The sequence below is a fragment of the Ostrea edulis genome, chromosome 4, assembly GCF_947568905.1.
Source record: "Ostrea edulis chromosome 4, xbOstEdul1.1, whole genome shotgun sequence".
Lineage (NCBI taxonomy): Eukaryota > Metazoa > Mollusca > Bivalvia > Ostreida > Ostreidae > Ostrea > Ostrea edulis.
Genome location: NC_079167.1, coordinates 51,355,972 through 51,368,906, shown reverse-complemented (window position 1 = coordinate 51,368,906; position 12,935 = coordinate 51,355,972). Strand labels below are relative to the sequence as shown.

The following is a 12,935-nucleotide window of genomic DNA, read 5'->3' as shown; positions in this document are numbered from 1 at the left end:
ACTGCTAGGACTTTCATATAAAATTTCATATCTTATATCCTTCTGTTGGTGCCAGGATTATTTTGCCACCATGATACGGGGGCATCAGTGATTCAGAAACAAATTTTGTTTTTTGTGTTTGTTTGGGTTTTGTTTTTGAGTTGGGGGGGTGGTTAGTTAGTATCTTTAGCATACATCTTCTGTTTGAAAATTTTGTGACAATGTGTTATTCTTCCTTAATGTACTGGAATATTTTGATCTTTTCAAAATATCTCATGAAACTAAAGTGATCTTAATTTTAATTGAGCAGTTAAAGGTGTATATATTTATAATGCCTATTCTGGAGGTCCATTTGTTAATTTCACAGTGCAGATTTTAAGTCTCTATATCATGTTTATTGTCTTGTAGTCTGCCCATCTACAGAGGGTGAACAGTCGCGATGGGAGGATGCTGTCCCCCTCACATCGACTCCCCCCTGTTAAATCCAAAAAGAAGGCAGCCAAGCGGTGCTTTGTATGTGGCAAGAAAACAGGGCTTGCTACCAGCTATATCTGCAGGTAGTGTCAGACTATTGATAATGCAAAAACAAAAGAAATTGGTACCTTCTGATTCAGACATAGCTGCAGAACTGTAGCTCTCTGAGAAAATATTGGGATCAGATCTGATCTATCCCAATATTTTCTCAGAGAGCTACAGTTCTGCAGCTAATTCAAACATCATCTCTGAGTAATGATTTCAGAAGTGCACAAATATTAACAATTATTATTTAGAATCTTTGTTTTTAATAGCATGAAGTGATCAAGATATATCTATCCCCCCAAAAAATCAGGGGGAAAAGAATATTCATGTTTTCCTTATTCATTTTTCAGATGTGGAAACAACTTCTGTGCCACACATCGTTATGCGGAGTCTCATGATTGCACATTTGACTATAAAACGGAGGGACGCAAGCTCTTGGAACAAAGTAACCCAGTGGTCAGTGCTCCTAAGTTACCCAAAATCTAACTCAGGAACCTTACACTAGGAAATGGCTGTGAACATTGTCTGTTTTTGTGTGCTCTTTCAGTGTCCAGAAGAAAATCTTGTGTTGGAACACACCGAGTTAATTTCTGTTTTGTTTTGGAATGACTTTTAGCATTGTACTTTTAATTTCTATCAATAGTTGAAGTGCATTTTGATTCAAGGTATCAATAGAGTTTTATTTTTTGTGAATTATATTCATCAACTAACTGGTTGTTATTTTTGCCGAGGGAAGTTTGTTCTAGTTTTGTCTCAATAATGGTATCTATACAAGTCCTATAGTTTAATGGTATTTATACAATGCCTTATATTGTAATTTGCTAATAGTGTATTAAAATTCTGTATTAATGGACCAAGTTTGGGATTGTCAATGCCATGTATTAAACATATATATGTAGCCAGCATAGAACAAATGGTTTACATTTATGTTGTTGTGTTAACTCATAACAACAGAAATATTTGATATTGATTGCATCAATTAATAATGATGGGTGCATGATTTACCTTCAATATTGAAGGTGTTTCACATGTACTGGGGTATTTTTAAGCATCTACATACTGGTATGCTTTTTTATTTCCCTGAATGTTTACTGTTTGTCAATTTTTTATATTTTTTTTTCACTCTTAATAGTATTGAGTTGAGGAAGATTTTAAATGCTAGTCTGGGTTGAGAAATCAGTGTATGGAAAAACCTCATGTTTGGTTTTCTGGTGTTTTTGTTGGGGTGGGGGGTGGGGTGTTCCCCTAAAAATATTGTGATAGATATTTTTCAGATGTCTTTCATTTGGTCGATGTTGAGTGGGATGTCATTTTTTATGTAATTTCTGCTGAGAATGTGTCGGTTGAGATGCCTTAGAGTAAGATCCCAGTTTCATGGGATATTTTAATTGTCAAATTTTAAAAAAAATTTTTTTTTTTTTTTTTTTGTTTGTGAATTTTAAGTTTCATATTTGAACTGTTTTGAACTACATGTAAACTTTTTGTGTTAGAATTGTACAAGGATTTTTCATCATTTGAGCACTTGTTAATGACAATAACCAGTTGGTTTTTCACCTGTTTAATTGAGAATTTTACATTCATTTCCTAATTTTTACACACAATTTTGAATGTCACCGTGATGTTTCACAAACTTTAAATCTACACTGGTCAGCAATTTATTTTCAATGTCTGACTGTTAACTGTAAGTGAATGGCTATGCAGAAACCCCAAAGAAAATTTTTTATGTGATAGTCTGATAGATTTTTTTTTTAACACTGTAAGCCTATTATAAATTCATGAAATATGTCAATTTCATGAAAATCGATGAAAGAGTTTCTGGGCATTTTAATTTTCTAACGTGAAAACAATGAGAACCACAGTGCCTATTTCAACCAAACTTGGCACAAAGCATTTTTGGGTGAAGGGGTTTCAATTTTGTTAATTTGAAAGACCACACCCCTTTTGCCAAAGGGGAGATAATTAAACAAAAGTAAAAGTAGATTTTTTTTTACATCTTCTCAAGAACTGCCAAATTTAAAGAGTCACAATTTGAATAGAAGCAGGCTTCCATAAAAGTTGGTTCAAATCATTATCCCCAGAGTCTGGGGCAGGGGGTGGGGCTACATAAGAATATACAGTGGACTCTGTTTACATTGTAATGTAGGAGACACAAATTCATTATAGCCGTCATTGTATCTATGATTACCAATAATTGGAAGATCAGCTGATCCCACATAGGAAATATACTTTGACAAGCTGAAATTTGAATGATGTTGTATAAAGTTGAAGAATACAGAAACATTTTGAAACCCTTTTCCAATATTCATGTGGAAGGTGATTGTCAACCTATAACAAAGTATTGCAGCTTTTAATTATTTAATCCTTTTATCCACATTGTTGATACTTATCATATTTTTTCAAAGCCGTTGCTTGGAATGTATGAACAGTACATTGTAAAATCAACTGAAGTTCAATTATACATGTAGCTTTATTAGGTTTAATTGGTGCAGCATGGATGTCTGTAAACACTTTCCTTTGGATGTGTGATCAGCTATGGTGATAACGGATTTATTGATATTTACTGGCATTTTACACAAGTGGGACTGAGGTTTTACTTCATTGTAGGTGGAATTTCGTTTGGTAACTTCGTTGTAACCATCATTATGATCAAAGGAATAAGAAGAAAATTAGTCCGGACCTTTTAATCATTTCGTCATATGCGGCATCTCGTTATATCAGATTTCATTGTAAATGGGGGCCACTGTATACAAAAGTTCTTTAAAATCTTCTCAAGATTCACAGTACAGGGTGCAGTTTGTCAAATTGATATGTGATTATCCTCATGTAGTGTACATTCAAATCTGTTCACACCATGGCCTCTGGGTATGTCATACATAGGAGTATATAGGATATGTCTTATAAAATCATTTTCTCAAGAACCACAAGAATTTTTTCATTTGATATGAAAGCATCCCCATTAAGATAAGGTTCAAGTTTGTTCACACCACGACACCTGGGCCAAGATAGGGGTGTGCAGTTCTTAGGCTCTCTGAAAATCTTCTCGAGAACCACAATGGTACAAAATCAATATGCAAGCATCCATGTGTAGAGTATATTCAAGTTTGTTCACGCTATGACCCCTTATTTAATGATGGGCTTAAATGATATTTTATGTTTTAAATGGGAAAATGCAGTTGGCCAAGTGGATGGTGTTGTCCATGAGCCTCTTGTTGGTGTACACTTATGCTAATTTTACTGAAAAGTGACATGTTGTCAACATTGATCATAAATTGTAGACTGTATGGTTATAGCAGAAATTCTACAATTATTTCAAGGTTATATTGCACATAAATGATATATAAACCTTCCTAAGCACTATCAAGAATTTTTTATGTTAAACCCCAATTAGAAGTATTTGAAAGAAAAGTTGAATTTTAACACTATTAAAAAAATGTCTCTGGAATCGTAAGAATGCAGGATTTTGCTCCAATCAGCCCAGAAGCTAGTATATTACTTAAAAGTTTGAGACAGAAGAGTATTTTTGATAGTCACATATATGTGTATGATAATTTGTTACAATGTGCAAGTATTAATCAAAGACCATTTATTGTTTATATACAGTTAGGAAAGTTGATATGTAGATAACTTGGTCATTTTCGAACTTGTACATCAGGTAATGAACGATTTAGTTCATCACTTTTATGTTGCAGGATTTATTTGTTTTGATGATTGAACCTTCAAATGATACTAACTTGGTGTTGCCCATCCCCCCCCCCCCCCCCCCTTTGTTTGTCTATTTTTCGAAGACATGTTCTTGCAAAGGAAATTGTAGGTTCATGAAAATTACATAGGCTAATTGTAAAAATGAAATTGAATGATGCAAACTGTATTCTATAGAAAGAACAAGGGCATATGTGGCAAAGAAAATCCTTTAATGCAGAAGTACAAACAAGTAAATCTTTAAAAAAAAAAGATGTAATCATTGAAAATCTATTGTTTGATATAAATGCATATTTTTTTATGCATTTTTTACGTTACCCCCTAATCACATAGTAAAAGCAGAAAAAACATTTCAAGTATGAATATTATATATTTCAACATGAATGGATCAAGTCGCTGCCCTGCAAAGGTTTAAGCCATCAGAAAACCCTGATAACAAATTTGAATGATTTTTTAAAAATCAAGACTTGGTCCATTTTATTCAAAAATACTTGTAACCTTTTTTTTTAAGTGTGTTAACTTTGTAGCGCAGTGGTTATTGTGATAGAAACTTTCACTCATTACATATGTCATGAGGAAAGTTTTGAAATCCTGCTAGAATAGGTATACTGTATAACAGTATTTTCTGTGGTTATCCATGTTTTTGCAGATAAGAAAAATCTGCAAAAATTATAATCTCAAAATATAAATAAAAATACATTTATGTATATAGGTATACCTTACACCTGCAGAATTTGACAAGAAGAAATTATTATTTCTTGTCGTCTTAATATTAAGTAAATCTTTTAGTAAATCACAACTTTGTTCTTGAAATAGTGAATGAATTTTTTTCATGAGCCTCCATCAAGTGTGCAGAACACTTGCAGTTATGCCCCTTTTTCTACAGTATACAGTGTGTATTTTAACAGTTTGGATCATTTAGTCTATGTTTGTCAGTGAAGTGGTGTATCATTTTGACCAAGTTAGGATTTGGTTGCCTTGAAATTATTGTAGAATGGATGTATAATCAAAGAAGATAACAATATCTGGTTTCACTTTCTCATAGCATCAGTAATCATGTCAATAGATTAAACTTTTTATCTTTTTATAAAGGTGAAATAGAATTTATGAATTTTTCATTGAAGTGAGGTAGTGAAGATAATTTTTTTCTCATCAAGGGAAGATATGTTAGCACCAATGTTTTTTTTTTTTAACCGTAATCATTTAATACATGTTTTGTTTGTATGCATATATTGTTATATGCATTTGGTGTATATTGTGCACAGTTAAATGAGTGTGGATAAAAATGAAAATAATAAAAAACAGTCAATACATTTGAATTTTGTTTATATTTTAAGAGAATCTACATAGGCAGAACACAGTAATATACACTGAATCAAAGTTGTCTCTCCATAAACCAGGACTGTTGTTTTGTGAACAGTGTGCCATAAGCTACCAATGTTGTCAAACTAAATTAAATGCATTACTTGCAAGTCGTGGTTCCGTTGCATGTGAATGATGTGATAAGAGGGCGATTTTGATGTTTAATTAAAAAATTTCAAGATCTTTCACATTCATCAAAGATATGAGGAGCAATCAAAACCAAGTACCATCATGAAAGTATTATGTCGAATTGATAAGCTGTAGGCATCTTCCTGTAATGCAGATTTAATTTTGTTAAAACCTTGACCCTTGTGACCAAGACATAGGAGTTTTATGTTGGAATATATGATGGAGAAATCTCAAGAGCAACAAAGATCTAGATGTAGTTTGTCAAATCAATATGCAACCAATGGTTTGAACATGTTGTATACTTTTACTTTCTTTACACTATCATCTATGGAGTGAGAATAGTGCCTATGAGTGGATGAATAGGAAAGACAAAATCGTTCTCAAAAAGAGTTAGAATTAATCAATTAGTTTTAAAGTATACATATATATTTACCATAGGTTAATGTCTCTAATGTCTAATAAACTAGAATATGTTATTCCCTTTTATACTGTACGCTACACTTCCTCCCACTCGGCATGAGTTCTTGGCACCTGCTCAGCAACGGCATCCGCCGTTCCCAACGACAACCACCGTCATCCCCGAACGAATCCACGTCTGTAAACAGAGCTCCGAAGTGACTCTACCTGAAGCAGGCCATTAACATGCGTGATCAAGAGAGAGACTCTACCACATCACTAGAAAAGCTAGCTCACTATATAGCGAGGCAGTATAAGTTCCCTCTTATACTGTCCGCTACATTTGTATTAAATTTTATTGGGTGAGTGTAAATACAAAAATTACGTATGATAACTGCTGTCTTATCGTAATGTTTGTATTTACTCCCACCCAGTAAATTCAAATCGTACAATATGACACATCGTCGCAAGCCACACCTATTGTCTCCGTTTACACTACTTAGAGGTAGGGTTGGTACTACCGGACTCAGTAACCGTGACTAGCGACAATGAATATGACAATACATTGTATGATATGTAGCTCAAGTTGATAGAGATAGACTATCAGGGCCGTAAATTAACCTTCAATTTGGAGGAGACAGGAAATTAGGCGGGGGCCCGGCCCCCAGACGCTGAGCACATTTTGTGCACACTGAACACGTTTCGTGCAAAATCCTTGATTCTAGGGCCTTCTAAGATGTTATTTGACTAACTCATTCTAAAAGAAAGATTTGGAATGCTTTTTAAGGGAGGTATCATGTTCTTAGTTATTGGAAACAACGTAAATTCTAATGAACTTTAAATTTTAATTTTTTTTGGCTCAAAAGTTGGAGGAGGCAGCTGCCTCCTCCGCCTCCATGTAATTTACGGCCCTGACTATCCCCTAGCATTTCACTGGATATTGTATAATGTTACCCGGGTATAATATACTGAAGATATCTTCAGCAATTTGTTGAGCATGCATCACAATAGTGACTTTTTAAAAATTATTATTTCATACATTTTACTTTGACATACACTCTTTACATTACAGATGTAATAAACCAATTGCAAAATCAATCTATAAAAAAAAAGTACATGGTCTTATTTTTTTGAAAGATAATCGTATTATTTCTGAAAGCATCTCGTCTCCAGGACTCTGTCTCAAACAGCTGGTACTCTAGAGGTGCTCTAGTGATATCCCTTTGACCCATGGGCTGTCGCCTACTGGTTGGAAGAAAGACAACTCTTGATATTGAAGAGCCATATAAATATTTTGTTGTGCAGCAAACAAGTCAACGGACATTGTATGAAATATAAACTAATGAAACTCGGAGACTTTTTTTCTGTTATTCGTTTATAGGATCGCTTGGATACAATGATATATAATGATGAATTCTTCCTGGTAACAGGCATTCTGTGGGGATTACAAAAGCAATAAAAATACCGAGGAAGAGACGGAGAACAAGAACGAGATCAAATTTTTACAATTTTTGTTCTAATAATTCAACTGTAACGAAAGTGAAATTAAATGTGTATCTATTCAGTGAACCATCCACAAACAAAATTCAGATTCCTAACTGAAAAAAAAGAAGAAGATTTTTGGTGTCAATTGTCCAAAAGGTCTTACCACAAGAAATACACATACCAAATATGAAAACTTAATCTCTTATATGGTGTAAGAGATATGAACAAGGTTAATTTTATTTTAATTTTACAACAAGAGTACCGCAAACAGTACAATATACGCCCGTAGGACAGTGAAATTCAACCTGGAAGCATATTGTGCACTCTGAATTGATACAACACACATTCTGAATAGAAAAGTCTTAAAAGTGGGTCATGGTGCACCAATCCATCTGACATGTGAACTGATTATGTATTTCTCTAAGAGTGAGTTTGTGACAAAATCTCGGTGCAATATCTATCTATGATGATAAAAAGTCCAGGAAACCATTTGATCTACTTTTAGCTCTAAAGTAGGTCAAGGTGTGCACCAATTAAGTTGAAATGTGAACTGATTATGTATTTCTCTGAAAGGGAGGTTGTGACTAAATTTCAGACCAATACCTGTGACTATACCAAAAAAAATCTGGAAAACTATTTGACCTACTTCTACCCCCTAAAGTACTGTAGGTCATAGTGCGCCAATCCGGCTGAAATGCAAACTGAATTTGTATTCCTCCAAAAGGAAGCCTTTGACTAAATATCAGGGCAATATCTGTATCCATAATGAAAAAAGTCCGAAAAACTGTCTGACCTACTTTTAGTCTAAACGCAGGTCAAGGATGGACCAATCCAGCTGAAATGCAAACTGAACTTGTGTTCCTCTGAGGAAGCCTTTGACTAAATATCAGGGCAACATCTGTATCCGTAAGGAAAAGGCCCGGAAAACTGTGTGACTTATTTTTTCCAAAAAGTAGGTCAAGGATATACCAATCCAGCTGAAATGCAAACTGAACATGTATTCCTCTGATGGGAAGCCTTTGACTAAATATCCGAGCAATATCTGTATCCATAATGAAAAAAAAAAAAGCCCGGAAAACTGTTTGACCTATTTTTATCTCAAAAGTAGGTCAATGATGGACCAATCCAGCTGAAATGCAAACTGAACTTATATTCCTGCCAGAGGAAGTCTTTGACTAAATTTCAGGGCAATATCTGTATCCATAATGAAAAAGGCCCGCAAAACTGTTTTACCTACTTTTAGTCATAATATAGGTCACGGACGGACGGACCAATCCAACTGAAATGCAAACTGGACTTGTATTCCTCTGAAAGGAAGTTTATGTGTAAATTTCAGGGCAATATTTGTATCTGTAATGAAAAAAGTTCGGAAACTGTTTGACCTACTTATAGCCCTAAAGTAGGTCAAGGATGGACCAATCAAGCTGAAATGCAAACTCACTCTTACAATTATTGAGGGAGGTATTGTGACCAAATTTCAAAAAGTTGTACATGCATCCGTTACAGAAAAAAGTCCGGAAAACATGACCCAGGACGGACGGACAGTCAGCCTACCAACCAACCAGCCAGCCGGACAGACGCACGGACAGCACCATAACATAATACTGAACTTATGACTAATGACGGGCGTATAAAAACTAGGTCAAAGGTTTAAGTAACTTTTAGTCAACAAATCTGATATCGTTGGAAAGGTCTTCTCACAAGAAATGCGCATGCTAAATATAAAAGCAGCATCTCTTATGATTTGAAAGTTATGGCTTATATTCGAATGTTCTAAAAGTAGGTCAAAGATTAATGTTAAGGTTACTATGTCAAATATTTTGGTGTTAATGGAAAGGTCTTGCCACAAGAAATACACATATCAAATATGAAAGCTCTACCTCTTATATTGTAAAAGATATGACCACGGTTTTTTGTCACAGACAGACGGATAGGCCAAAACCTATATACCCCCAGTCTTCGATTCCATAAAAATGGAGATGTTCATTCAACCATAAAACTAAATCTTACATTCTTTGTTTCTATGTAAAAATTAAGAATTATGTGCAAAATGTTCATTGAAAAATACCGTGTGTAGAACGGGTACCTGTAAAGTGCGAAACGAAACGAAACGAAATCTACCGAAACGAAACGAAACGAAATCTACCGAAACGAAACGAAACCCACCGAAACGAAACGAAATCTACCGAAACGAAACGAAACCCACCGAAACGAAACGAAATCTACCGAAACGAAACGAAACCCACCAAAACGAAACGAAACCTACCGAAACGAAACGAAACAGATTGTATGATCGAACTCTTTAAATTATAATAATTGAAAATGGTATCTAAGGCCCCTGTTAAAGTTTACACATATAAATAAAATTCGCTTCCCCTTTGATGTAGGCTTTCGGCTTGACTGATACAAAGTTTCAAGAGTTGGAAAGGGGTAGGGGGTTAAGCACAAAGTACATAAATACCATGTGCAATTAGCTTCGGATCCATAAATTTCAGAACGGAAGGTTACAGTCTCACAGGTCAGAGGTCTGGGGAAACACACTAAACGAGGGATGGGGTCGTCGGCGTTGAATCCGATTTTGGGCATAAATACATGTTTCAGTATTTTTTGCTCCAAAGACAAATATATGTATACATGTGGATATTGTGTATTTGTATGTAGTATATCAAACGGTGGATTCTGAATATGTCCTCCCGTTCTCTTTGTGATTTCTGCTTAAAATCCCCTTGTTCATAAGCCTTTTCAGTTTACAAAATGCCGACCTCCTCCTAATATTATTGCATTTAAAAAAATCCGTTTTCCGTCCCGTTTCCAATTCCCCGTCTTAGCAACATCCCAAATGTATAGAGTTTTTCCATTATTGAAAGTACTCGCACCTCAGCAGTTTGAGATAAAATAAGAGGTTAAGAGCTTCCTGCTTTCAATTTTCTCAGACACCAGCTTCTTCAAACAATGTATCTATGCCCAAAGGCGGATCCAACGTCGGCGACCCCACCCCTCGTATAGTGTGTTTCCCCAGATCTTTAAGACTGTAGCCCTCGGTTCTGAAATGTATGAATCCGAAACTAATTGTACATGGCATTTAATCAACTACGGATATGTACTTTGTGCTTACTCCCCCCTACTTTGTAACAGTCAAGCCGAAAGCCTACATCAAAGGGGAGGCTAATTTTATTTATATGTGGTAACTTTCACAGGGGCCTAAGATACCATTTTTAATTATTATAATTAAAAGAGTTCGGTTATACAATATGTTTCGTTTCGGTAGGTTTCGTTTCGTTTCGGTAGATTTCGTTTCGATTTCGTTTCGCACTTTACAGGTACCCGTGTAGAACCTCTCTGCGCAAAGAAAAAACGAAAGTTGATGCAGATCAAACATGTTTCTCGCTAATCTAAGGGAGATTCGTGGAGGCTGGATATTCTTTCGGAAGAGGCGTCAGTGAAAATATCCAGCCTCAACAATCTCACTGAGGTTAGTTTTTCGCCTGCATTTTAAAGTTTTGATATTAATACATCGACCAGCACTCTCAAAAACCGGTGTCTGTTGACGGAGACATGTTCTGTGTTTTTACTGACTCTGTGTAATACACTTCAGTTTGATTTTCATTAAATATTCTCTGTTTGAACGCGAGGCAAATATAGGATTACTTAATACTCGCGCAGGCCCTTTGTTCCATGAGAAGCATGGACCATCGTCGACGCTCCTTCATTAGAACTCTGTTCTGGGCCGTTCTCCTTACTTCTGTCCAGGTGGTTCCTTGGCCTTTCGGTTCTTCTTCCATATCTCACCTCCAAATGTCTCTTGGTCGTCCTCTCTTTCTCTTGCCTTGTGGATTCCGCATCAGAGCCTGTCTGGTGATGCTGGATAAAGGTTTCCTGAGAGTACATGTATGTCTAAAACAACCCCATTTCCGACGCATGATCTGTTTTGTAATTAGTTCTTGGCCCGTTTTCCCCCACAATCTGACAGGTCTTCATTACTAATCTTTTCTTGCCACCTGATGTTGAAATTCTGGATCTTCTATGTCACCTTTATCGTTCTTCACGTCTCTGGACCGTGAATAGCAATACAAATTTCACATTGTAGTTGAAGATACACAGTTTGGTGTCTCTATTGAATTGATGAGAGCATTAAGTTAATTTTGCTCTCTTCAATTTAATTGATGCGTGCATCATATCAATTAATGAGAGCAATAATTGAATTGAAGCTCACATTAATTCATTTGATGAGAGCAATAATTGATATGATGCGCGCATTAATTCAATTGATGAGAGCAATAATTGAATTGATGATATCTTCAAATAATTGAAGTTATAATTAATTATTTGTGTTTATGTTAATTTGGTGCTCCATATAGTTCAGCCTCTCGTGGGTCATGGTCGAACGCAAGTTGGTTTTCACGTGACGTATAGTACAGATGATGTTCGTCATATGTACCTAAGGAATGAGGGGTTCTCGATTCCTGTGATCTATCCAAAAATATTTCCAGCGAGCTACATTTTTGCAACTAAAATTCTTGCCAAAAGAATACCCGGAGAATCATATTTGAGCAATTTGAAAATGATTTATAACACAATTTTCAGCCTGTTTCTTTGATTCATATGCTTAAACATTACTTAAGATATTCCGATAATTTACGACGTAATATATGATTCTCAATCATGAAAGTCCAATCTAATTAAAATTAGCTGTTTTTAATCCACTACCGCTTCTCTATGTTGTGTATGCGAGTGGATCTAGCATCTAATTTTAATTAGATTGTAAAAGTCCTAAATAGACTGAACAATCGATTGAATAAATCAATTACATGTATGTGAAAATAAAATTAGATATCTAATCGACTGCTGTTTTATACGGCAAAGTTCCATGCAGTGACTGTGTTGATAACCTGTGCATCGATTTACCCCAAAACAAGGAAATTTTCTTAATATATGAATAAATGATATATTAACTGGTTTGATAATAAATGATTAATGATTGATTGAAAGCTTTATAATAAATGTTAATGAAACAGATATAAATTCAGGTTGGAATCCGCCATACTCACGGAAAACAAGTAAAGGCAATACCGCTTCAATCTTGTTTTGGGTTTTTGATCTTGTTTTCGATAAGTTTTTATTCGTTTCATACCCCCTGGTGCATTAGTGAGCGATGTGACCCATGACCTCTTGTTTTTAGTACACCCAATCATTGCCAAGTCCCGACAAAGAATGTATACCAATCTGAAAAATATTTGATACCCAAAGATGGATAGCAACACAAATATATATGTTGTAACACAATTCAGCGGTAGCTCAGTGGGAGAGTGTTCGCTTCGTACCCGGGAGGTCTTGAGTTCGAATCCCGCCATAAAGAACCTATATAC

The 12,935-nt window shown here is 35.3% G+C and overlaps 1 protein-coding gene across 1 annotated transcript in view; it reads left to right on the top strand.

The window, feature by feature from the left end:
* The window catches only part of LOC125669817 (AN1-type zinc finger protein 4-like), a 16,616-nt gene extending 11,106 nt beyond the window's left edge, over positions 1-5,510 (top strand). The window contains exons 6-7 of the mRNA XM_048904621.2: positions 388-536; positions 849-5,510. Coding sequence (XP_048760578.1) covers positions 388-536; positions 849-984 — 285 coding nt within the window. The 3' untranslated portion in view covers positions 985-5,510. The remainder of the gene's footprint in view (positions 1-387; positions 537-848) is intronic.
* Positions 5,511-12,935: the final 7,425 nt, after the last annotated feature.